This window comes from Parasteatoda tepidariorum, chromosome 10, assembly GCF_982258835.1.
Source record: "Parasteatoda tepidariorum strain Cologne lab strain chromosome 10, Ptep-v5.0, whole genome shotgun sequence".
Taxonomy (NCBI): Eukaryota; Metazoa; Arthropoda; class Arachnida; order Araneae; family Theridiidae; genus Parasteatoda; species Parasteatoda tepidariorum.
Window position 1 is genome coordinate 1,262,062 of NC_141764.1, and position 26,432 is coordinate 1,288,493.

General features: G+C 30.3%; 1 protein-coding gene across 1 annotated transcript in view; it reads left to right on the forward strand.

Moving 5' to 3' along the window:
- The window catches only part of LOC107440857 (Kv channel-interacting protein 4-like), an 80,550-nt gene that overhangs the window by 37,619 nt on the left and 16,499 nt on the right, over window positions 1-26,432 (forward strand). The window contains exons 2-3 of the mRNA XM_071184648.2: window positions 13,237-13,361; window positions 16,891-16,960. Of these exons, the coding sequence (XP_071040749.1) occupies window positions 13,237-13,361; window positions 16,891-16,960 (195 nt within the window). The remainder of the gene's footprint in view (window positions 1-13,236; window positions 13,362-16,890; window positions 16,961-26,432) is intronic.

Sequence of the window (26,432 nt, forward strand, 5' to 3'; positions counted from 1 at the left end):
TCTCACAGTTGGCGATTCACGATCGCCAATGTATTTTCAAACCTAATATTGATTATGGAGGGTTGGCGTCATTTTGGCTCTGTTATATTTCGATAATTCGCCAACCTTGGATCTCTTCTCCAGGCTCCTGTTGTCCGTTGGGAACAAATTCATTCACTTTCAATTTCAAATGTGTGGCGACTGGGGGGTGCCCTTTTGGGCCCTCAGTCCCAACCATTGAATATTATTCCCATTGAATGTTATCTTGATCCCTCTAAGGAATTTCTTTCCTTCATTATTTTTATATTTTTGAATTATGGCCATTTTCAATGATTAACAAATAAATTTTTCTTAAACGATTTTATTTATTTCTCTGAGACAATAATCATTTTATTACATCCAAATTAAGATGTAGATGTAACGGTCGAAAGTCAGTGATGATACTTCAACTACCACTATAATATTAGTAATAGCGATAAATGTCATCATATTTACTATTTAATTATGCTATATATGACTGAAACTTAGAAGATAATTTAGAATTTAATTCATTTATTGAATTTAGATGTAATTCATAAGTTAAGAGATTATGCTATCGAGTATTTAAAGTATATTTAGCATTTTTTAAACCCACGTTACTTTCGCATATACACTTCAAATTAGGATGTCTTTTAGAATTTGATTCATAATTATACATTAGGTAAAACTTTCTTTCATTAACGGGACTCTTTGATGTAACTCTCTCAAATCACAAACTCTTTACACAAAACTATTGAAGGCAGCAGTTTCATTGAGAAAAGCTAAAAATTCAATAACTAAGAAGAGTGCGGTTTTGTATGATCTGAACAAGAATGAACAGGATTAAAAGTATCAAATACCTTTTTATCTAACTTAAAACAGAGTTTTATCTCATTATTTAACCTCAAAAATACAAATTTTACCAGTATCGTTGAATATTTTGAAAATTTTTCCAACGTATCGGCTGCACTTTTATCGATTTATTAGAATTTTAAATTGAATCGTAGAAAACATATTTAAGTTGGATGCTCAGTTGAAAAAAATTTTTCAAGCGTAGTTTTCCTTTTTTTAATCAATTTCGATATCAGAGGTATTTTCTAGCAACTTAGTACAAATATTGAAAGATATCGAATATATATTTTACTTCCTGTCATATTCATTTCTGTTTAAAGATCATTCTTTAAAAATAAATAAGATATAATTCGTGAAATAAATTTTAAGAGTGTTTGCTGAGCTTTCAACTTGAAATATTCGTATAAGAAATCAATCGATGTTGCAGCGTTAAGAAAGGTATTGTAAAAGCATTCTTAGTATGCATACACGAAAAGTAACCGGTATTAGGAACAGGTATTAGTAACTGGTATTGTCTATTTTAAAATAATAAATAAGCTATAATCTTGAATATGAAGCCAATTCTTTTTTTTCTAACAGATGAAGAGCAATGGTGATTTAAAAAAAAAAGCTGCTTCAACTTCAGATTGTTTTCTTTGTCAGAAACTTTAATTGCTTGCGTTTTTAAAGGCTGAAACTAAAAAATATAATTATAAAATTGAAAAAAATTGTTTTGATTTATAAATTTATAGTATAACTCTGCGTTTTAAAAGCATTTCTGTTAAATATTTTTATTTTTTTTACAAAATTAGAGCTCTAACTACGAATCAACTAAAATTTATTATTTATAGTTTAACTTTGATGTAGGGCAGTGTTTCCCAAACTTATGACTTTTGCGTACCCTTTCTAAATTTTTCGCAACGCTGTGTACCACTAATAAAAAAATGAGTGTATTTTTTACTATAAAAAATTGCACATAAGTTAAAAATCACAACTTGCTGACACCACTAATTATTAACTCTTAACTCTGCAAAAAATTAGCCAATAGAAAAATACGTAATCGTAAATTTTCATGCCTAGCTTTGTTTTTAAATATAAAATTTGAAATTTTCGTTTGTTGTAAGATATTTCGCATAAGAATGCGTACCCCCGCTAAACGGCCCCCATACCCCTGGGGGTACGCGTACCGCTCTTTGGGAAACACTGTATATATATATATACACAATATATATATACATTAATACAATAGCGTGAATAAATATATTAATACAATATATTAATACAATAGTGTGAGGAGCACTCAAAAAAATTTTTTATTAAATTTTTTAATTTCCCACCCCCCTTTTTTTCATATGTCTATAATTTTTCTTTGTTTTATTCTTCATTTTGAGCTTATCTAATGAGTGCTGTTTACTTGCAGCTTAAGCGCAATAAATGAAACTTATTGTTTTTCTTAACTTTCTTAGTGTTTTCTTGTATTTATTTATTTATTATATATATATATATATATATATACAGTTATCAAGCGTTTAATCTTCAATAATCAGTCAATGAAATTGAAAATAAAAAGTAATTACTCAGATAAATTATTTCGCGCCTCGCCAGTAGCTAAAGATATGTATGAATCATTTTTGTTTGTCATGTGATTTGCGTGTCCTATGAAAATAGTGAATTCTTATCATTCCCTTGATATATATTTTGTTTTAATTAACTTGGAACTTAATTAATAAATGACAAAGAAAAACACTTATATTAATGCACACACTCATAACAGTTAATTCAATGGATGTTTATCTCTAATATTTTAATTTGTATCATATCTCTAATATTTCATTTTTAGCAGAGTATCTATCATTTCCTACTTTTTCTTAGAGTGGAATCAAGTTATGATGTTCATTTCTAAAGAGCTGATAAACAAAAAGCTTTTTACGAGAATATGACTAACTAGAAAACGTTTTCAGATTGTTCTAAAGCTTCCATCTGAAAGAATTCTTTTATGAGTAAACTTAAAAGAATTGCTTATTTCCGTCTTTCATAAAGTTTCCACGTTATTTGTTTTATAAGACAATTTATTTTCCGGAAACAATTTAGCATTAAAAATGCTCTTCGGGGTAAAACGTGAGATTCCTTTTTATTTTATTATGAAACTTTAGTATGCTTATAATCTAATTTTAATCTAATAAATGTAATTGAATTGTGTCTAATCCTAGACAGAGAAGAAAATGTAACTTATTTTTGCATTCTAAAGGTAAACGCTCTTCTTAAAATAGTAAAAATATTGCTTGGTCAAACGAATTACAAAATGTACTAAGCATTGTGAGTGAATATGCTTTGGAATTAAAATTATTTTTCAGCGAGAAAGCAATATGTGTACATTGTTAGAATTTTTATTCCAAAATTATGTTGAAATAATCGTCTATCCATCCGATTAACCGTAAAATTTACAGTAAAGAATATTTTTCACCTTTACGGTTTTGAAACCGTTTACAACTAGTATGGTCTACAACGTGAATACAAAACCCTACAGCATGAATACAAACCATTTACAACATGAATACAAACCATTTAAAACATGAATACAAAACATTTACAACATGAATACAAAACTATAAGGTTTTTTAACCATTTACAGCTACCATGGTTTTAAAACCATAAAAAAAGAAATTTAATTTGACACAAGAGATTAGCTTCTCGTTAGATAATGGACATTGGAGAGTGTACGACACTGGAAATTCTTCATGTGTGTTAAAGGGAATGGTGGTGTCGAGGCAGGGACTCGAACCCCCGTTTTGTCGGCCATGAGATTGACAGATTAGTTCTTACGGCTATAATACGTACGCAGTTGCTTCGTTAGGCGGGCTTGGTTGGTGCAATGAAATTCTTGTTATTTAACCGTTTTAGGTAACAAATAGTCGATAAACAATTTTTCTCACTGTTAATGGTTTCATTACCATCTTATTTATGGCTTTTTGACTGTTTTATTTAAATACGGTTTCATAAAAATTAAATATATTTTTATTTAGACACTTTTTTCTGAGAAATTTCTAACAGTGTATAACTTTGCTCCACTGCTCAGTTTTGGCGTTCCAATACTGAAATTTAAATGCTTAATTTATAATCTGATCTAACGTTTAGAATTTTAAAATGACGAGGATGTTTACAATAAGGCAGAGGAAGTACGATGCAATAAAAAAAAAACTAACATTCGACAATTAGTTCAAGAATTATGAGCGGTATATAGTAAAAAAATTACTATGCGAGCTGTTCTGCGGGCCACAGAAGTGTAACTGAAGAATTTAAATTTGACGTTCTGAACAGGCCAATTTTGTTTATGAAGTTACAAAAGTTGCTTTTTTCTTTAATATTTCAATTAGTTTGAAAGTTTTTGCAATTTTAAGTGTTTTTTCGCAACCTATCAAAAAAAGTTTTTTTTTGCTTTACAATTCATTTGATTTTTTGTACCAAGTACTTACGAAGGTGTGTAAAAACATTTTATAGCACATGCCATGTAATAAAAAGTGAAACATTCGATTATTAGTTCGAAAATTGTTAAACTTGCAGCAAGAAAGAGAAAGATAAAAACATGTGGTATTTTGCTGAATTGCAATTCTGGAGTCGACGTGCTGAAAGCGCCATTTTATTTTTGATAGTGAGTTCTTCACGTTCTTTATAACGATTATTTGTTTATTTAATGAATTTTTTTATTCTAATGAACGTATGTTTAACCGGTTCACGTTCATCAACTCGAATGCTTTTAACGAAAAAAATGTTTTAGCAGCTTTTTAAGGGAAAAAAAATATGGATGCGAATCAAGCACGAGGTTTAGTAAGTAGCTCAGACAAGGGGCGGAACACCTTAGTAATATAAAACAAGGGCTGATAACCAGTGAGAAAAATAATTGTCTCTTCCAAACGATTAAATAGAACTTTTTCAGCCATTTCTGGCTTTGAGTCCGAAATTTAACCTTTTCATATGCTAACCGAATTTTTATGTCCTCTAACACAAATATTCTAGCTCATGAGTCGAATATTTGGGACGAAAGCACTAGAAAAAAACCTACATACCAATCTCTATATATATATTTCTCTTACACGGCGACAAAAAAAAGGCTCATTACAACTCCCCGAATAGGAACGCTAGAAAATCAACCCATGATTGCTGCTAAAAATGTCACTTGCCAAATCTAGATGAGGTGGCTCAACATATAGCGATTTTAAAAATGGAAACTGAAATAACCAGAGAGAGAGTACTCATACCAAATGTGATCTCTTCCGAAATTCACCCTATCAGCTGCTGCAATCTCATACTATTAAGCTGGGCAGAAGTGAGTAGTCTTTGTCGATAGATCTCTATTTTAGTATTTTGTTGAAAGCGTTTTTTTTCACGAATTTATTTGACAATTTTTAATTTATATATCACGAATTTATTTGTTTTATTATTGTTATTAGTTATTCATTGAAAAATGAGTCTCAGTCGTGCTGTTACGCTTTAAGATTTTATACTATAGCACATTTCTAATAGGTCTAACGAATTACATGTCATTTATTTGAATTCAAAGTTGTTATATGGATTTGAAGGATTGTTTTGAATTCTTAGAATTTTGTGCATTTGCAATGTACCTAAGTTACTAGCGAGCTGGGTTTGCGAAGCAAACCATATAAGATTGCGTAGCAATTTTCGGGGGTTGGCGAGCATTAGCGAGCAGGGGGCGCAGCCCACTAGTAATGTTAATTCCATGTTTCCTTAGTGCAAAAAGAAGTTTATTAAGACGCTTAGGTTAAGTTCCACTACCCAGCACGCCTTTAACTGGTACTCCGAACACTGTGGTTTCTCCTGATCTTATCCTCAGCAGACATTAGAAAAAATCGAAAAAATATAATAATATCAACGAATAAATTAATATCAAATCGGATATAACAAATATTTCAGACGTTCAAGCTACAAGGTGATTGTTCACATTCACCGGTGAAAGTCGACATTCTCTAGATTTCAGTCATTTCGCGGTAACATTATTCCAATGTTCAGTTATTTCTCAAAATATTTCTTTCGGCGGATATTGTTAATTAAATTACTATTCACAAAGTAGAATAATGGGAAAGAATGAGAAAATTAATTAAATTTTCTTTTACGAAAATAATTCTAATCAAAATCTCACTTTCCTGAAAGGAATAATTTGGCTAAAAATCTTTTTCCGATGGAAAATTAAGTTTTTATCCAATTAAACACTTTTTTTTAAAACTAAGATATTTACATAAGGGAATAAGGACTCGCATTTATCACTTTATAAAAGTTTTAAACGGAAGAAAGAATAAAATGAAAAGTTTTTTATTACTGCAAAAAAACACTTTTTCTTTGCAAAAAAGGATATAAAGTAAAAATAAAAAATATCTTAAAATGTGACAGTTAAAAATTTATGATACCTTTAAGACATATATTTCTGTGTGATAACCAAGTTTCTTTTAAGAGCCATTTACCATCTATAAATAGTTCTGTCTTTTTTTTTTCTTTTTTGATAAACAGAAGAGAAAAAAAGTTTGAATATCGTGTCAGTGTTAATTGTTTTATTTAAAGTAAAAACTTTTGAAAGTTGATAATAAATGTTTAAAAACTTTTCCCTTTTGCGTGCGTGACTGAAATTTTGAAAATCTTGGAGGCATTTGTTTCGTTTTTGAAATGCACGCACACTTTCATGATTTTGTGGTTCAATGAAATATTCAAGGAACAAAGAAGATCTGAATCGCGCGTTTTTCTTTCTGATTCAAGTTTTAACATGTTTTGAGCGTGATGTAAATTGTTAAAAACTTATAATTTAAAAAAACAAACAACTAAAACCCGCATTTCTTATACATTTATAAATAGTAGTTTTGTTTCCGAAAAAGATATTTCTTGAAAGTAGACATCGCTGTTTTTCAAGTACCTTCTAAAAATTTTATTTATTTATTGAAATTTCTCAATTACATCAAAGCTATACTTTAAAGACTACGCCAGCCTGTTTTTTTTACCCTTTTTTTTGTATGACCCTCGTCGAACAGCCAACACGTCCGACTACCCATGTTGAACTCTGTAGCCTTGTCATTTTGAACCCAATCCAGAAGACAAGGGAACTCCTGAATCACGTATTGGGAGAAATTTACTTTCGTGGAGGATTTTTTGAATATAAATCACAGTAAAATATCGAGAAAAAAACACAATGAAATATTGACATCATTTAATTCTAGGTTTTGAAGTATTCGAAACTATTTTTTGAATAAATCAGAAATAAGTAATAATGGAAATTCACAAAATCTGTAAGCATTCATGAAATATATAAGAATAGAAAATGTTTGCTTGATTAAAATGTATTGAGTGTTTTGAGCATAAATAGAAATTTGTATTACTAAACCAAACATTTTTCGCGTAAAATATTTTTTAAATATGCAAGAATAGTTAATAAAAAAACTTTAACTAATAAAGAATCTTAATAAAGTTTCTTTTTCTTTCTTTAAAACGTTTAAAAGCATTGTTCTACTTTCACTTCATTTTAATGCATTAAAGTGCACACACCTCGAGCGAACTTTTATTTTTTTCTTCCCTCGCTTCATGTGGTTAAAATGAAAATTCTCGCTAAGTATTTCTTCCTCGTCTATTCTATATTTTTCTTTTTAAATCTCCTAACTTCTTATTCTATGTGCCTCGTTAATAGGCCCCACTTTTATTCTATGCAAGAAGGAAATTTAGTTAAGGGTATCACGTATTTCGCTAAAGTTTCATCCCATTTCAAAAGAGAGGAAAATTTTAATTCGTGGATTAAAGAAATCGTCCTACCATCAAGCAACCACAAAAGAACGATTTGATTTCAAGTGATGTTTCGGTAAGAGCACCTAAACCTTAATGTAAACGGAGTTACTCTTATCTAAGCTACAATCGAATTAAAAAAAAAACAGCGTTACTCTTTAGGCTTGAACAAAATTTAAATGCCGTATACGTCTGTGGGAAGTGAGTAATCGACAAAGTCAACCTTCATCTGTGAAAAGGTACCCCAACATGGAATCGATAGTTAATATACTAGCGAATTGGAGGAATATATTTTTAGTGGTAGATACACTACAGTACTCCCATTCCAGAATTATATATGCGATAGACTTCGATGAACAAATACCACGATTCATTGCTATTTTCTAAGAAGCCGTGAGAGCTGTATTAAGATCACCGCACTTTTGAGTGCTGATCGTGAGAGCTGTATTAAGTTCAGAACCGTGATTTTTCCTGTGTTGCTATTAGCAGTCGAGTGGACGTAGGTCGACGTTGAGACTATGTTCGTCAGACTATGTTTCGTGTCAGACTATGAAAAATTTCTTTCATATCAACTTGGAAATCAATAGTTGGAACCATCATGAATAACTCTCATGATGGTTGGATCCTGTTGGAACCATCATGATGGTTTGTTCATGTTGTATCAGCGTGACCTTCCGTAATAATACCTTAGGAATCTGTTGCCAGAACCATCATCCCATGCAAGTTTTCGAACTGATTTATAAAGAACTCATTTTATTCGATCCATAATAACTACAGTGCATTCCCGATTATCCGGGATAATCACCGGGACAGGTCGCATGGACAATCGAAAAACGCGGATAATCCGAAAACTCCTTTTATTCAATATCAGTAAAAAAAATATATATAAATTACTGACATTTGCATGCATAACATCAAACTAGGAATTTTCCTTATTAAAAAATGCGTAATGCGTCTTCGCCACACATCGAAACACAAATTTTACGAACCGCAGTAATGTCACTGTAATCAAATCCTCCCATATAATCTAATAAAGTTTCCACAGAGCAGCAGAATGAGAAATTGTATTTCATTCATTTACTACACCTTCTGCATCAGTTACTATCACCACTATTTGATTCAACAACATAACGATGTCATCATCAGTCAAATACTGGAAGCCAGGCTCACATGCATCAATTTGAAACCAATCTACTAAATTTTCTTCATCAAGAATTTCGAAACATAAGATTTCTTTTGGCTTGTTCAAGAATACTGTTATATTTTTCTTGAACATCTGAAGAGGATTGTTCATCAAGCGGTATGATCTTTCTTCAAGATCGTGATAACGTAAAAGATTTTACCTTTGACCATGCTGCTGATATTCCATATACTGCAATCCAATAACGAATATTGCTTCCAAAAATTTGATAGTGTTATAACTTCACGAATCAAATTTTTTTAATCTTGAAAATTTTTCTCTTTATATTTTTTGTGTAACTCCGGAATGAGCACGGATAATCCGCAAACCGGATAATCCGCGCACGGATAATCGAGAGTGTGTACTGTATTTGAAATGAATATCAACTTTATTTGATGGTTTGTTCTCGTTGGAGGGTTAAAAATGTTCATCATAGTATAGTGGAAATTTTAAGTTAGAAACATCATGAAATATAACATTATTGATTGTCTCTTTTTTTTCTTCCTGGATGGAAGTGTTTAACATCCTAAAATATGCTTTTCAGCAATCAAAAAAATAAATAAATAAATGAAACGAAATAAAATAAATTAATGAATAAGTAAGTACTTATTTGAATTTTTTAGAAAAATGTGACGAATTATAAATTAGAATTTTTTTTTTCAATCTGAGAGCCACAAACACTATCTTACGTAAAACTAATTTGAATATCGCGTTAAGTAGTTTAATTTAACATACTGTGTCACTAAATGAAAAATCCCCAGAAACTGAAGCTGCAAGATAAAATTTCATTATCTTCAAAAAATATGAAAATGTAAACAAAAGTCGACATTCACGTCAACATTCACGTCACGAGTCATTAACGTCTAGCGAGCTCTGAGAATGGCAACTTTTGAAGCAAACGTTTGGCGAGCTCAAAAGACTCATTTAGACTGAAGGAACACGGTAGATAAATCCCTTTTCAAGAATACGATAAATCTATTGCTACACATTTTTTGAATCTGGGGGACAAATTTAATTTCAATGATGCTAAAATTCTAACCACCCCTGCCACACCAGTTCATCTTGATACCCGAAAATCTTCTGCGTTTTTTCCAGTTTTAATTATGTTTTCACTTTGGAAACTTCACATTTCAGTTTTATGGAATGGGAGTTTAGTTTCGTCATATTTTTGAAGCTAATGAAATTTATACCACCAAGTAATGTGTTACATTTGGATCTTTTTTGATCATTATGTTGATCATAACCTTATGCTGAAAGAAGCAAACACCTGTAAATTATTATTTCAATGGGGTTCATGAGATCCTTAAGACATTTAAAAAAAACTATGGCACCTATGTTGAAAAAAAAAGTTATCTTTAACTTTTATTTAAGTTATCTTTAAGTTTCAATACTTAAGATTTTGTAACCAGATATTTGGAGTTATACAATCCCTATCCTAATTATTAGACGCGCCATAAGATTCTACGCAAAATCTTAATTATCAGGTGATACTATGCAGTTTTATGGTTTTCAAGCTTCTGAAACCGGTTTGCACTTGTTTACGTAAGTGTATCAATGGGTTAACATTGTAATGCAATACATTAAAAATAAATACAAATAGGAAGAATATAAAAAATCTCCTGAATAAAAACCCATTACATGCGTGTTTAAATATAAAAGTATTGCGTATGAACTCTCACAAAACATGTAATTATGAAGAAACTACCGTACGTCTAATCATTTGCTCTAATTATTATAATATGCCAATATAATACCTGATATAATAAATATTTTATATTTATATAAAATATCGGCTAATTTGACCAATCATAATTAATTTTATTTAATTTCACACTTGAATTACCCCTGAATCAAGTATTGGGAGAAATTTGACTTCGTGGTGGATTTTTTTGAGGGAACTAACCCGCATTTGCGTTACATGGAGAGGAAGATCACGAGTACTTCCCACGGTTAGCCTGACAGCAAGGTGACTCTAACCCATGATCCGTTTACCACTGAGGATATTTCACTAAAATTAATAAGGATAAAGATAAAATTTTAAGAGAAGAAAAGAGATATTATAAAGCTTCGCACACTCGATGGACGTCATACAAATTATGTTAATGACTTGAAATTATATTTAATAAGCAGTCAAATATGTCCTTCTAGTAAAAATACTAGTTCAAAAAATTAAAAAAAAGTTAATGTTTAGAATTTTATAAAAAAAATTGATTCGACCAAACAAAAAATATAGATATGTCCAGAAATATTTCACGCAAAGTGAAAATGTTTGAAATAATAAAACACGCTTAAAGACTTTGAAAAATATGAGTTTGCAGACAATTCCTGCTTAAAAACATTTTGTGTTATTTCGTGCTTTCAGTGAGTAGGTTTTAGTATTTTTCCTGTGACTTACATATTTTTTGTGAGTATTATCTTTCGCTTGGGATTCAATTGTCCAGAATAAAACGGATCATAAAATAATTTTTTTTTTCAAAAAATCGGAAATTTTGCTAGGGAAAACCCTGTAAACCCTTTAAGGAGAGAAAAGATAACTTTGAGACTACTTTTCTATTAAATCAAAAAACATTTACTTTTCCGCTTTTATAACACACATTAATCTCGATTCCCGAAATCCTAAATAGGACTAAATATTTTTTTTAAAATTTGTAATAGATAAAGAGTTTATTATAACGGTCATATTTAAATTAGTTTCTATTACTTCTGAAATTAATGAATAATTTTGAAGACAGATTGATTGATGGAAATTGTGTTTATAAAAAAAAAATTTTTTTTAAAAATATAAAAAATAAAAATAATTGGATAGCGAATCGAAGCATATCTAAAGTCATTAAATTTGAAAAAAAAAACGGTTTCCTACACTTGAATAGTTTTACCCGGGTTTTTGATAAAAATCCTTTAATCAACTTCAATCTGATTTCCAACAGCTCTCGAACATTTGGACTCGTTGGAAAATCACAACCGACAGCAATCTAATTTGTAGGATCTAGATGACTTAGTATCCATGCATAATATTGTTGAGTAGGTGTAAATATATGCATAATTTTGTAAATATTCTTTTATTACGAGGCTAAATTTCTCAGACGAACTCTAAATAAACAATTCATTAGAAAATTTACTCGAAAGTTGCGCACTTCAAACGTAATTTAGAGAAAAAATAAAGCCTAATGCATTTCTTATGGAATGCTCGGTTTGGCGACTTTATTGCCGACTTGGCAACAATTTTAGCGACTTCGCAATACTTGGCGACTATTTACTAGACAAAATGATATCTTTATGAAAATTTAAGCTGCGAAGCGATAGGACCAATATTTATACAATATATGCGAGAATCGTCCAGAACCATGTCGAAAGTTCCGGAGCTTCGTCGCCAATCCTATAAGAATAAGAGTGTGGCTCATAGTATTATAGGATAGAACATTAGTCTGTTTGCGACGTCAATAATGTTCCGCCTTGCTTGTCTCTTGTGAATTGACTGAGGTTTCAAAGCCTGTTGTATACTGGCCGGTTATTCGTGCTGAAAATTGCTGTATTTGTGGGGAGAGTAGTTATCGACAATGTCGCCTTCATCTATGAAAAGGTACCCCAACAAAGAATGGAGTTATCATGTCTTGTATACTAGGGAATTGGAATTGTATTTTTGTAGTGGTCGATACACTGCAGTACTCCCCCCATCAGAATTTTATCTGTGATATAATTCGATAAATGGGATACCACTAGTTGATTCATTGCTATTTTGTGAAATGCCGGGAGGGCTGTATTAAGACTTTGAGTGTTGATCGCGAGAACTGTATTAAGTTAACGGTCGTGGGTGCTCCTGTGTTGTCTTTAGCAGTCGAGTGTATACGTTGTACGTGATCGAGACTGATTAGCAACAACGCGCGGAGGATAATGTCGCAGTCACAAGTAGCAAGTCAACTGTTCAATATGGAATATCCATCGAAGTAGGCGTGTTCAAATCGTAGTGGGCGTTTGTGCCAAGGTAGGCGTGTTCACATCGCGTTCGAAGGTCACCAATGTGAGGAGAGTAGATATCGACAATGTCAACCTTCATCTGTGAAAAAATACCTCAACATAGAATCGAGTTAACATGTCTTATACACTAGTTAATTGGAATTGTATTCTTGTATTGGTAGATACACTACATATCTTCTGAAAGATTCTACTATAAATAGTCTCAAGAACTGTATTATTCATCTCCAATGGACACGAACCCCTGTGCTCGGTACGATATGCTCTGAACACAAATGAGCCACAAAAGTATGAGGAATAGTTGCCATCAAAAATACAGATTGTTATCCGTGCATAACTTTGATCCAATAACATATTTGCTTAAGGTTTCTAATTCCTCAGCCAATGTGTGTGTGTGTGTGTGTGTGTGTGTGCATTATTGTAAATTTTTATGAATGTTTATAAATGTTCCAGTTTTATGATTCTCCTTCATTTCACTTCAGATAATGAATTTGATGAGGTGGAATTGTTTGTGACGAGGTACAAACCTGAGAGGCTAGATGCTCTTTGTAAGACCACCAAATTTACTAGAAAAGAGATTAGGCTCATCTATCAAGGGTTCAAACAGGTAAATCACCTTTTCTTAATATTCCTAACTATCAATGCACGTCAGTAGTTGTGTTATTTAATTTATTGCTTTAAAGAAATATGTTGTAGTACATATATTTTTATTTAATACCAATAGTTAGTATGACTGTAAAAAATTTAAAAATGGATCTTTAAACAAGATCTAAACAAATCTTTTACCCCTATTATGAGAAAAAATTTCTTTGAAATCGAAAGGAAATTTTGCAGAATCGAATTTTACAATCAGGGTAATTTACAATATTTACCCCACTAATTCAATATGTATTGTTATTTGTTTTCTTTCATTTAGTTCTCATTGGGCCTGAATGTAATATGTCTCCTATTCAACATAAGTGACAGATAATTTGGATAGTTTTATTTATTTTTTGAGACTGTATTGTTAGAAATATTTCTGCAAAGCTATACATCAGAAGAAAAGAATTTTTTTCGAATCAAACCTTATTTTTCGGGAGCGATTACCTATTATTAATTATGTGTTATTGTGATTATATTTTGCGCAATATGTGATGAAGATTCTATGTAAAATCTTGACTATCAGGTAATACTATACATCCATATTGTTTTTACGCGACTGAAACCAGTTTGCACTTGTTTACGTTCGTATATCAATGGGTTAAATGAGACGATTGATAGTATGAATTCGACGATTGGATAAATTGACGCCCGGTGGCTGAGTGGTAGCGCTTCGCGTGCCACAGGTCCTGGGTTCGATCCTCGGGACGGGCAAAGGTTGACTCAGCCTTTCATCCCTTAAGTGGGTCGATAAATGAGTACCAAGCATGCTTGGGAACTAAACACTGGGGGTTTCGCGTTCGGTTGATCACCTGACCGAAACATCTGCTCCTGCACCCCAGAGCCCAAGGTCAAGAAAACTGAGATGGGCACAGTAGGCCTTGGCCCTATATGGGCTGTCGCGCCACTGAGTTTAAATTAGATTGAATAAATTAAATGATATATTATATAAATATAGAATATTTATCATATCAAGCATTATAGTAGCATATTATAATAATGAGACCAAATGATTAGACGCACTGTAGTTTTTTAATAATGACATTTTTTGCACGATTTTATATGAAATACTTTTATATTTATACATACATGTAATGGCTTTTTATTCAGGAGATTTTCTATAGACTTATAGATTTTCTATAGATTTTCTATAGACCTATTTGCATTTATTTTTACCGTATTGCATTGCAATGTTAACCCATTGATACACGAACATAAACAAGTGCAAACCGGAATAAAAGCAACAAAGCTGTATAGTATCACCTTCTAATTAATGTTTTAGTGTGCGTCTAATAATTTGGTCAGGGACTGTATAAAATTGAAGAAAATGAGGTGATGTGAGTTGCTGCAATTTTGGCCTTCTCTTGATAAAGCCGAATCGTTCATTGTTAGCTCATGCAAATCGCATATTAAAACATGAAGTTTAAATCAGCCAATTTTTAGTGAACGGATCATCTTGCATTTTAATACACATTAAAACATATTTCATAGTCAATTATCCATCCAAAAAAAAGTGTGTCGATATATTAGTTCTAAAACTCAAAATATATCATTACATATAAAATTTACAACAATATCGTACAAAATATAGATAGTAAAATGTTGTTTACTTAAAGACACGCCACACGTTGTATTGACACATTATGGATACGTGTCTGCTTCTCTGTGATCGTCGGAAACGACAGTCGATCGATCACCCCCTCAGCTTACATCTCCATCGAATGAAAATTGTTCTTCTTTAACTATAAATTGTCAGTAATCTTCTTAGTAATATATCGTCTTAGTATAGTATCGTCAGTACTCTCTTAATATATATATATATATATATATATATATATATATATATATATATATATATATATATATATATATATATATATATATATATGAAAAAAAGGGGGTGGGAAATAATAAGTAAAAAAAATAACGAACAACATTTTATTAAAAAAAAAAAAAAAAAAAAATGAAATGTTAATTAAAAAACCGGAAAAAAAGCCGGGAAAAAAAAGATATAATCTTTTCTTCAGCCCACACGATTATATCCGCAAAACAGAGTGCTTTCTCATATTGTATCAATACCTTTTTTTCATATGTCTATAATTTTTCTTTGTTTTATTTTCAACATTCAACATTCAACATTCATAAGTGTGCAACGACACAATCGAAAAATAATAATAAGAAGAATATAAAATTACATTGTAATATAGATCCGTATTTTATCTAGCTACTATAAATCAATTTTTCACAAAGGCTACACTGAAGAAAAGATTCTGATAAAAATGAAAGCTCATTTGTAGTACAAAAATAAAATTTTGCAATTTTTTTTTATAAAAAAGAGGGTACGATCTCACTTTCAATATATTTCGTTTCAGTATATATTTAGATTTTGTTTCGTTTTTCTTCTTTATGGAACATTTTTGTATCTTACATTTTACCGCCACATTGGAGGAGAAATATTTTATCCCAACTCAAGAATTAACATAATATTTAATGAACTCTAAAAGTTTTGTGCGAACAACTTTTGCATAAATTAAAGTATGAAATTACTGCAAAGTTAATGAATAATAAGAGAGTATTGTTTTGTTACAAATACAGTTCTTACATAAATATACTTTAAGGCAGAAGTTTCGAAAATGTAATGCTTAATAGAAGTTCATTTGTTAATTTGAAATGAACTGTTCGTTGATTTTAAAGAGTAAAATTATGTGTATTGGGTACATATCGAAAATATAAAAAATAAAGAATGCAATATTTCCATTGAAATTTCTGACGAATCGCAGTATTTTTAATTGTAAATTAAATTCAAATGTATAACGTATTTTATATAATTCATTTTCTAAAACAGCATTTTAATAAATAAAGTTGCCTTTTTTTTCACTTCGTCTTGGTGTCACTATGTTTATGAATTGAAAATTTATGTTTATGTTTGCAATTACTTTACTGTTAATATGTCTATTTATGAATAAATTAACTTGCAACGTAGTTTTTATTTATGTAGTTCTTCAGTTTAAGTAGTTTTTTGCTTTTGTAAAAAATAAAGGTTTGAGACTAATATAATCATATTTGTTGGAATCAAATATATTTCAGCAATTATTTATCCAATGTTATCCAATATGTTAACCAGTAATTATTCTTTAACAGTAATTATTCTTTTAACAGTAATTATTCTCAATAATTATTTCTTTTCATTATTGAGAGTATTTTTATAATTTTAAAATTAATATAGTATCTTTTCTTTGTGCCATAATTAGAGATTTTTTCAAAGATATAATTTTGAATAAGAAATATTGAAATTAGATGTTTTTTTCCTTTGCATGGAAAACAAGCTACTTTCCTATGAGATAATAAGCATCACACCTGCCTCTATTGAAACTATTTTTATAATTTTAAAATCAATGTGTTTTTTCATGTTCTTAATTGATGATTTTTTTTTAACTTTAAAACTCGTATTTTGAATCAATAAAACTAAATTTTGATTTCCTTTTATTCTAATGTAGGAATGTCCTTCAGGAGTTGTAACAGAGGAAACTTTCAAAGATATTTTTGGTCAGTTTTTCCCACAAGGAGGTAAGTGCGTACGAAATAAAACTGTAAAATATAGAAACAAAAGTTTTTTTTAAATATTTTTTAATATATTGCTAATACATCACCGATTTTAACAAAGAAAATTCTTTGTTTTAATAATTATTTGATAACTAAAAGAAAAAAAAAAGATAATAACGCAACTTTTTCTTCTATATTAATATGCTCTTTATAATAATACTTAAGAGGAGTAAAATGCATTAAAAATAATATGCTAATTCAGGGATGCTATTTATGTCAATCAATCACACGCGCCGTTATAGCAATGAACATCACATTTTCAACCTCACATTTGACAACAAAAAAAAAAATAGTGAATGCAAAAAAAAAAAAAAAAAAAAAAAAAAATTATTATTTGAAAAGCAAACAGGATTTTATATAGCGTCCGTTATAATAGACGAATCCCTGTAATATAAGAGTGACATATAAACTGTATTTATATTTTTATTATACGCGGTTTGTAGCTCGAACTTGAATTCACGAGCTTGAATTTGATTTTTTTAAGAAATTATTTCTTCTCTGAAACAATTAAGAATATTTTCCAAAATAAGAATTTGCCAAAAAGATTAATTTAGCTGCTCTGAAACTGCACACATAGCCGAAAACAGTCCCACTTTACAATTTGTATCATTATTAAACCCTCTTTCATTAGAAAAGTTATTAAAATATATTCCAATAGTAATTACAACTAACAAGGGAAACTAGGGAAGTGTGACTCGCCAATTTTGAAATAAACTGGTGGGATGTATGCCTTATGAGGAATAATTTTAGGGGGCAACATTCGTTTCGGCCCATAGAAGGTTCTGGGAGAGATAAAAAATAATTCAATATATAGAAAAATCGGTATTTTATTAATTCAATGCAGACTATTAGTTATTGTAATTGTCTCATAATCCAATTAATTTATAATTAATTGGATAATTAATTAATTTGCTAATTAATAAATTAATTAACATTCGTTTCGGCCCATAGAAGGTCCTGTGAGAGATAAAAAATAATTCAAAATATAGAAAAATCGGTGTTTTATTACTTCAATGCAGACTATTAGTTATTGTAATTGCCTCATAATCCAATTAATTTGGAATTAATTTGCTAATTAATAAATTAATCAAAAAATTTATTAATTATTAATTAATTGTTGATTAATTATTCATTGATTGTTAATTAATTATTAATTAATTAATTGATTTGCAATTACATACTCCAATTAATTTGGAAAGTTTTTCGAAAAAAAATTTAAAAAATTTGATGTCAATTATATTTTTAAATTAACCTAACAGGTTTTTATGAAAAACTACAGATATATAAAACTTTCGAAATCAATTTTGACAATAAATATGCATTATATAGTACAGTACCACAAAATTAATTGGAGTATAAGACAATTATAATAACTAATAGTCTGCATTGAAGTAATAAAATACCGATTTTTCTATGTATTGAATTATTTTTTATCTCTCCCAGAACCTTCTATGGGCCGAAACGAATGTTGCCCCCTAAAATTATTCCTCATAAGGCATACATCACACTAGTTTATTTCAAAATTGGCGAGTCACACTTCCCTAGTTTCCCTTGTAAGTTACGAATTAATTAGCAATATTTAATTTTTAATCAACTAGTGATATTTTGTAATTCAGTGTAATTCGTCGAATAAGTTAAAAGTTTTTAATGTAATCAGATAAATATTATTCTAATAAAAAAAAAGGACTCGTTAGGCAAGATGAGATAAAAATTTCATATATAATGGTTATTAATATTGTTCTTATAGGGACCATAATGCCAAGCTTGCCAAATTGTTGAAACAAAATCAGATTCTAGTTTACATAAACCACCGATTTCCCTCTAATACCATCGCTGTAAACACGAGAATATCTCTGTCGTAACATTGCTTATCAAATACGATATGATCGCGATCATTACTTCTAACTATAAGTATCAAATATTATAATATTGAGATCTTAATCGACCTATCAAAAAGATAATACAACGATAATTATTGATTAAGAGAGTATTGTCAGTGTTAATAAATTTAAGCTGGGCAACGCAAGTATTGATTGAAAAATGAAAAAGTAATATAAATTTAATGTAGTAGAAAAGATCACTGTTTATTGTCAAATATCAATATTTTTTTAAAAATATAGCCAATAAGTATCCGTTTGCATACCCTAGTTTTAACTTATAATAAAGCTATACAAAATTAAAAAAAAGCACAAATAACGCAGTATGAACATACAATTTAAGACTTGGGCTTATCGGTTAAAAAGATTGGGTTGGCAACTTCTCAGAAAGCAATCAATATCCAACTTATTGGCACTATAACCGATAAGTATCCGTTTTCATACCCTAGTTATAACTTATCATAAAGCTAAACAGAAATAAAAAAGCACAAATAATGCAACATAGAAAGACGTACTGTGGTCCTATAAGGAAGTACCTCGCTCTATGTAAACATAGAGGGATGTAAAGAAGATTAATTATAAACAAGTTACAAGATGGAGAAAAAGTATAGTTTGTCTATGTAAAGAACTCCCCTTGCCATTCGTCTGGAGGGGTGGCGGTGACTGTGGTTACGAGAATTAACTATTCCAAGTTGGGTCACTATTTAATACGGGTTTTGACTCTGGTCGGCGAGAGAAAAAGAGATCAGGAGGAAAAGAAGCTCCCCTCTTTGAAATGAGTTATTTCTTATTTTCATAGCAGCAGACTTCGTGGCGAAGGGAAATTTTTCTCTAGACAAATTATAGGTTGGCAAATAGGGAAGTTGGCACAAGATAACGAAAGAGAAGAGACGAGAGAGGTTGGATTCTTCAACTTTGATCCTTTAACTCAACATATGTTTTTGTTTTATATATCTTGGAAATAGTTTGCCTCGTTACAGATCCTATGATATTCCTATTCGTATTTGAAATCTTGAAGTTTCCTCTATATAATTCCCTGGAAATAAGGATTGGCTGTCCGATCTTTATTTCTGAGTTAACGTATTTAACAACATCATACAAATCTTTTGAAAGCATTTTTTATATTCAAACTATAAAGTTTCTTTTTTAGAAGAAAAAAAAGTGACAATAGTTAAAAAGTCTAATTTCTAAAGCTTGTCGAAAGCTCGGGTTTCAAGAAACCAAAGATTTCACAAATGAACAAATCTTTCTTTTTTATTAGTTGTGCCATGGGATATTCAAATAAATAATATTTCAAAAGAGTTCAAAATAATTTTTAACGTTTTTAATATTATAAAACGTTTAAGAACTATCTTCATGATATTTCTTTTTATTCTTCTTTTTTATTTTTTTTTTAACAAAATTCGAAATAATACGATTGTTTGCTCTGATATTTTAAATATTCAATTTTCAGTAAGAAGACACAAGATAAGAAATGAAAAAAAAAATTATTAGCTCATTTTTTAAACATAATAGTACAAAAAAAAATATCTTTATTCAGGTTTTACATCTTTAACGAACTTAATATTTGAGTTTGATATTTTCAATAAGCCTTTTACTATTTTTAACAAACTTGTTTAAAAATATTTAAATGTTTCATTTTTGAAAATGACATTTTTTCTTTTTCTCCCATTTTACACTACTGTAACTGGATTTTCTTATCTGTAATCTGTAGTTTGAGTTTTGTCATCAAAAATTTAAAAAAAGATAAAAACTAGATCATGTTATTTTTAAAAAAAATTCACTATCATGATATTCCACACTAATTTAATACCCACCTCCGAAAAAATTCCATAGGAAACTAAGTTCTTGTTAATTAAAAAAAACCACCCGAATATGATGGTTAATTGAGTCTTACTCTTTCCGGGTTACTCTAAAGTAAAGCTTGAAGTTGTAAACATAACATGAATTTAATTTCCCATAATTTATTTTATTTACTATTTCGAATAAGATCCAAACATGTTAAAAAAAGAAAATTCAAGTATTTTTAATCTAACATAGATTATTTAATTCGAAACAAGAAGGTTGTTTTAGAAAAATCATCGTCAGACCTTTTAATTCCAAACATCGTCAAAACTGATAATTCCTTTTGATTGTCCCGCAGTGGACTGATCGTAAAGACACGGTTTCCAGCATCACTGGCTGCGGTCAGTTAGCGGGTGGGTGACCACTTTGATCAGCCAGCGTAGGGACCGAGGGTGCGCTGCATCGGTCCTCGTTAAACTGTTCTACCGTAAAGTGCTCGACTTTGCACGCTGGTCCTGGGGCTACCAAAGCAAGGCAGCCATCCCCTCTGCCGAGGATCAAAATTGTGATGGCATGTCTTCGGATCATCCTCAGGGATGTTTCTCAGACCGTCGCCCATAGCTCATTGTGCAGATCTAGTGCGACGAAAATAAAGTACAAAAAAAGTTCTCCTTTTGATCGAACTCAACTGATGAAGGGGCGAGAAGATTCTAAATAAAACCAATGGCTGCAGGTTCGAATCCCGATCAGGGCATGGATATTTCTTTCTGTGTGATGTGCGAATGTGTCCCACCCTATAAACGGGTATCTGTGGCAGTGTGCCTAATGTTGCTCGCCTCCGTGACTTAGGTTCACGGGTGCCGACTGGGAAACGTAATACTCCCGGCATCTTCCTAGGCGAAGAGCGTAAAAGTTTAGTGAATGCTATTAGAAAAAAAATCTAAGCTTTTAATCCTCTTTATCCGATTATCACAAATTAACTATTCTGCAATATCTTTTGCTACTCGCAAAATGTAAGGGCGTCACACAATGAGAATTTGACATTTAATAAAAAAAGGTATTTTCGATTTTCCTCTCACTTTTTCTGACAAAGTTATACCAATACAATGTTGTAATCAGCAATTTTGAAAAGGTAGTTAAATAGCATGTCTTAAAATCACGAACCGCATACTTTGAATGCTTTAAAGTTTTCAGAAAATTTCATTAAAGCTCTAAAAATTATCTCTATTAAAGTAAAGTCACCCCTTTATTTTTCACCCCTTTAGAAATGTATAGTTATGTCAATTTATACCATTTTATCAAAAGTTTGTTTACCAGAAGAAAAAAATTAAGGAAACGAAAATTTAAATTTAACCTGATATTCTATCTGGCAATCAGAGGCCTCCTAATCTAATCTTTAGAAAATGCAGCTGACCATAAAATGGTAATATTTCAAATGCTTTTTCCAAGAATTCATAAAGCATTTAAATATTTGATTTATAGATATTTGAATTAAAATTTCTTCTGCAAACAATCGAATTTTGTTTCCTTAAAACCTTTTTGAAGATCGAGATAACAAATAATCGCCGAAGCATTCCTGGAAACTTTCCTGCTTGCATCGATTAAACAAATATTTCTTGGATTTTTAAAGGAGAGTAGAATAAACAAATTCCTTGCTTAGCTTTTATCTTCAGGCATTTTCAACAGAATCACGCCCAATGTATCGAATGCTTTCATAAAACAATTTCTTGTTTTCTGATTTATTTTATTTTACATAAACTTCTGTAATTGCTTTTAAGCCAAGACGCTATAGTTTTTGAAATGCTTATAATGAATAATTTATTTTCTCTCTAATCAGCGATGCAAAGTGTTCAAAACTTGCCCGAGGCTCAATTAATTTTCATTTACGTTCAACAATTTCCTCTTAGATCGGTTATAAATATTTTAAATGTCCGACATTTTCTGTTTTTGTTCTTCATTTTTCTTGACAGTATGCATGTGTAATGGACTCTGAAGTTTTTAACTTGCATAAGTTTAGATTTTATTTCTGATGAAAAGTTTCTTAAATTGGATCATAATTAATATTATTAAATTATTCACTGAAACTGCATTATTATGATTAATTCAATCATAAAGCCATAAATCATCTCATTTTGCTTCGAATGAGGGGATTTTAATATTATTAATAGAGCATTAAATATTCTGTGTTTTTTTTCGATTTAAATAACACACTATAGTAAACTTTTTCATCAAATTTTAGGGTAGGTATCAGAATATCTTTAAAAAAATATCGGCGATTCTTACATTAAATCATTTTGAATACTGCTATTCTTCACGTGAGATGATAGCATTTTGTTCCAAAAATATTTCATAAAAACATAAGAATAGAGTATTTTAAACTCGAGAAGAGACGATGATCACTGATACCCACACATGTAACTCCATAGCCTCGTAATTTTGAACCCAACCCAAAAGACAAGGGAACTGCCGGGTCAAGTATTGGAAGAAATTTTCCTTCGGAGAGGACTTTTTTATGGAAATAATTCGCATTTGCGTTACATTGAGAGGAAAACCACTAAAAACTTCCACGGTTGCAAGCATGACGGCAAGGGGACCCTAATCTATGATCCGACTACCACTGAGGATATTTCACGTCAGCACTGTGGTCGGTGCAAGCCGGATGCGGAATTCATATCGATTGGGATTCGAACCCGGTTCGCCTCATTCCAAGATGATGAACCCTACCCACACATCTGACCTATGACGTCATCGTCAGTTAATATTTATCAGCAAAATGGCGCAGTAAAGTTAAGTTTCTCTACATAAGTTAGAATGTTAATTAAGGATAAGTTAATTAAATACGAAGCCGTATTGCAAATCGAAATAATTGAAATGTAATTTTTTATCGTCTACTTCCTTTACTTAACTTACAATTATTATTTTATTTATGTATTTTAGTGTAACCGTGATATACTTTTGTTTTCTGCACCTGGCAACGTCGATGCATAATTAGTTTGTTTATGTTTTTTAAATGGCTTCGTGACTGTCTTTGTGTTAAGTAAAAAATGTATAGTAAAAGAATCTTTATAAAGGAATATTAAATGTGTCATAAAGAGAATTGAAACATGACGGGCTTGGATTACTCGAAATAGAGAAAAATAGTTGCTAAAGTAAACAATACAACAGTTGCAAGATAAACATTTTGACAATCAATCAGAATCGAAGCAGTTAGTCATATTTTTATTTACTATATTTATTTATTAGTTTTTGCCCTATTTTGGTTCAGTTAACATTATAAATATCTAAAGCTGCACCTTTGGTTCAAAAAACATTTCTTTATGATATTTAAATAAAACTGTAATTTGTAATTTGTGTTATTCTTATCTTTAAATTACAGTACACTTTGGTAATGACATTTCTAGGAGGAAAAAAAAACATAATTTTACTAATAAAACTAAAACATATGATACTTATAAACTATTCGCATTTAGTAATTTTTTTTACTTATACTAACTTATATTTTACTGTAAATTTTGCTTTTCAAAACTGCAGTTCTTATAACCACACATTTTTAAAAAATAATGCAAAATTAAATTATAAATTTATTCTGTTATAAAATATTATATTAATATTAATATCATATTAATATATTAATTAATATCATATTAATATATTAATTAATATTATATATAAAATATTATAAAATTTATTCTATTTATTCTATTTTCTAAATAATCATGATAAAATTACCATATTTTGCCGGATATACAATTTTTATCACACATTATAATACTTCATTACATAGTAAATTTAACCAAAATTATTACCAAAGTGCTTCATTAAAAATTACGAAGCTTTTTGGTATGCCCGACCAGAACACGATACATTTAACCACATTCTGGTAATTTTGACCATACTTTTTTTTCTGTGTAAATATGCGAAAATAACACGAAAAGTATTTAATTCCTAATCCACCACTAGCATTGTATGTAAACTGAACGAGCGATGATTTCCACATAGGTAATAAATGTTATTAACTCCGAGCTTCAATTCTATGTTTTATGATTAATTGAACGTTATGTATTCCAATTGAATTTCTCGTTTGAAGTTTCCTCCGGAGGCCCCCCAACCATCCCTTTATCGTACAGTAGTCCTTGTTAACGCCTTTTATGCGTGTTCCAAACTGCAAAATGTGTCCCTATAACTTTGAAGTGACGACTCTGGTGGAGATGCGAAGCCGTAATTATTAATTAATGTGGATGTTGCTCATAAATTCATTTTAAAGAGAAATTCGCAGCTCTAGTAAATCCATTTTCGCCTTTGATGGAACTTCCGCTCCAGCCTTATTTCTTGTCCGGGTGTTCAAATATGACGATGGCATGTGAACAGTGCAGGCATAAAAGTATTTCCAATAACAGGTAGTTTTAAACAGTGCAGTTATAAGTACAGGTAGTTTTAAACAGTGCAGTGTTACATGTGAACAGTGCAGGCATAAAAGTATTTCCAATAACAGGTAGTTTTAAAATACAGTGAAAATTTGATATAACGAGTACGGCAAATTTCGAGAAGCCCATAATTACGATAAATTTCCAAGTCAAAGTAAAAATGTTAAATTATATTATAAATAATATTATAAAAATTTAGAATGTAAAGAAAATTAAATAAAAGTTATGATCGTCTTACTACGATCACTGGCTATCCATGGGTCAGATGCTTTTTTCTTTCTGGATTGACTCCGTTAAACATCTCAAATCATGGGTTGCAAAAACTGTCTCCATGGATGTTTGATTTCATATCCTTGCCTTTGTAAGTGCTTCAACAAAATACTTTTCCTTCTTCACCATTCATATTTATATTGAAATCACAGTCAAGACAGTCATTATACGTTAATAATAAAAACGAATATAAAAATACTTTAAATTATTATGATGTAAATACATTAAAAATGCCTGCTAGTGAACAATAAAAAGAAAATCAGCAGTGGTCGCCATAGCAACGCATTCAATGACGACGCATGCGCACTGTTTACTATTAGTTGAAAAGTGTGTGGACGCCATCCAATCCAAACCAAGACGCATTTTGCCTATGGATAATTAGAGTTTGTATGTTTAAGCCGTGTCCTGCTATAGAAGTACATTTTTCTGCTATTTATGTGAGTAATATTAAACGAAAATGTTGAAATGGAAAACTTTTCTACTTAATTCTGGAAAATGAGCATCATTTCCTTCTAATAATTTTGGCCCCTAATTTTTTTAAAGCAATATGTGTGCGACAACCAGCTAAATCATCTTCTCCCTCCCCAGAAAAAAGAAAGTTCGTCCGCAATTGTTAGAAATCTTCCAACATTATTTAGAGGGCACTTATCTACGGCCTAATTCTCTAGTTTTTTAGCTTCATTCAAAAAATCCACCTCGTTGGCGAATTTCCCATGATTCTGAGCCTTTCTGGGTTGGGTTCATGACCACAAAGCTATGAGTTTAAATATTGATAAATTTGTAATGATCTGTTGTTTTATATCAGTTTTTAAGTGCAAAAATTGCTACTAATACTGTCCCTTGTGTCCTTTTGTGAATTATCAGCTGCACTCTAAGATTCTATGTAAAATCTTAATTATCAGGTGATACTATACAGCTTTAGTGTTTCTACGCGTCTGAAACCGGTTTGAACTTGTTTACGTTCGTATATTACTTGCATAAATTGGACGATATATAATATAAATTCGACGATAGGATACATTAGACGATATATTATATAAATATATAATATTTATTACATCAGGTATTATAGTAGCATAT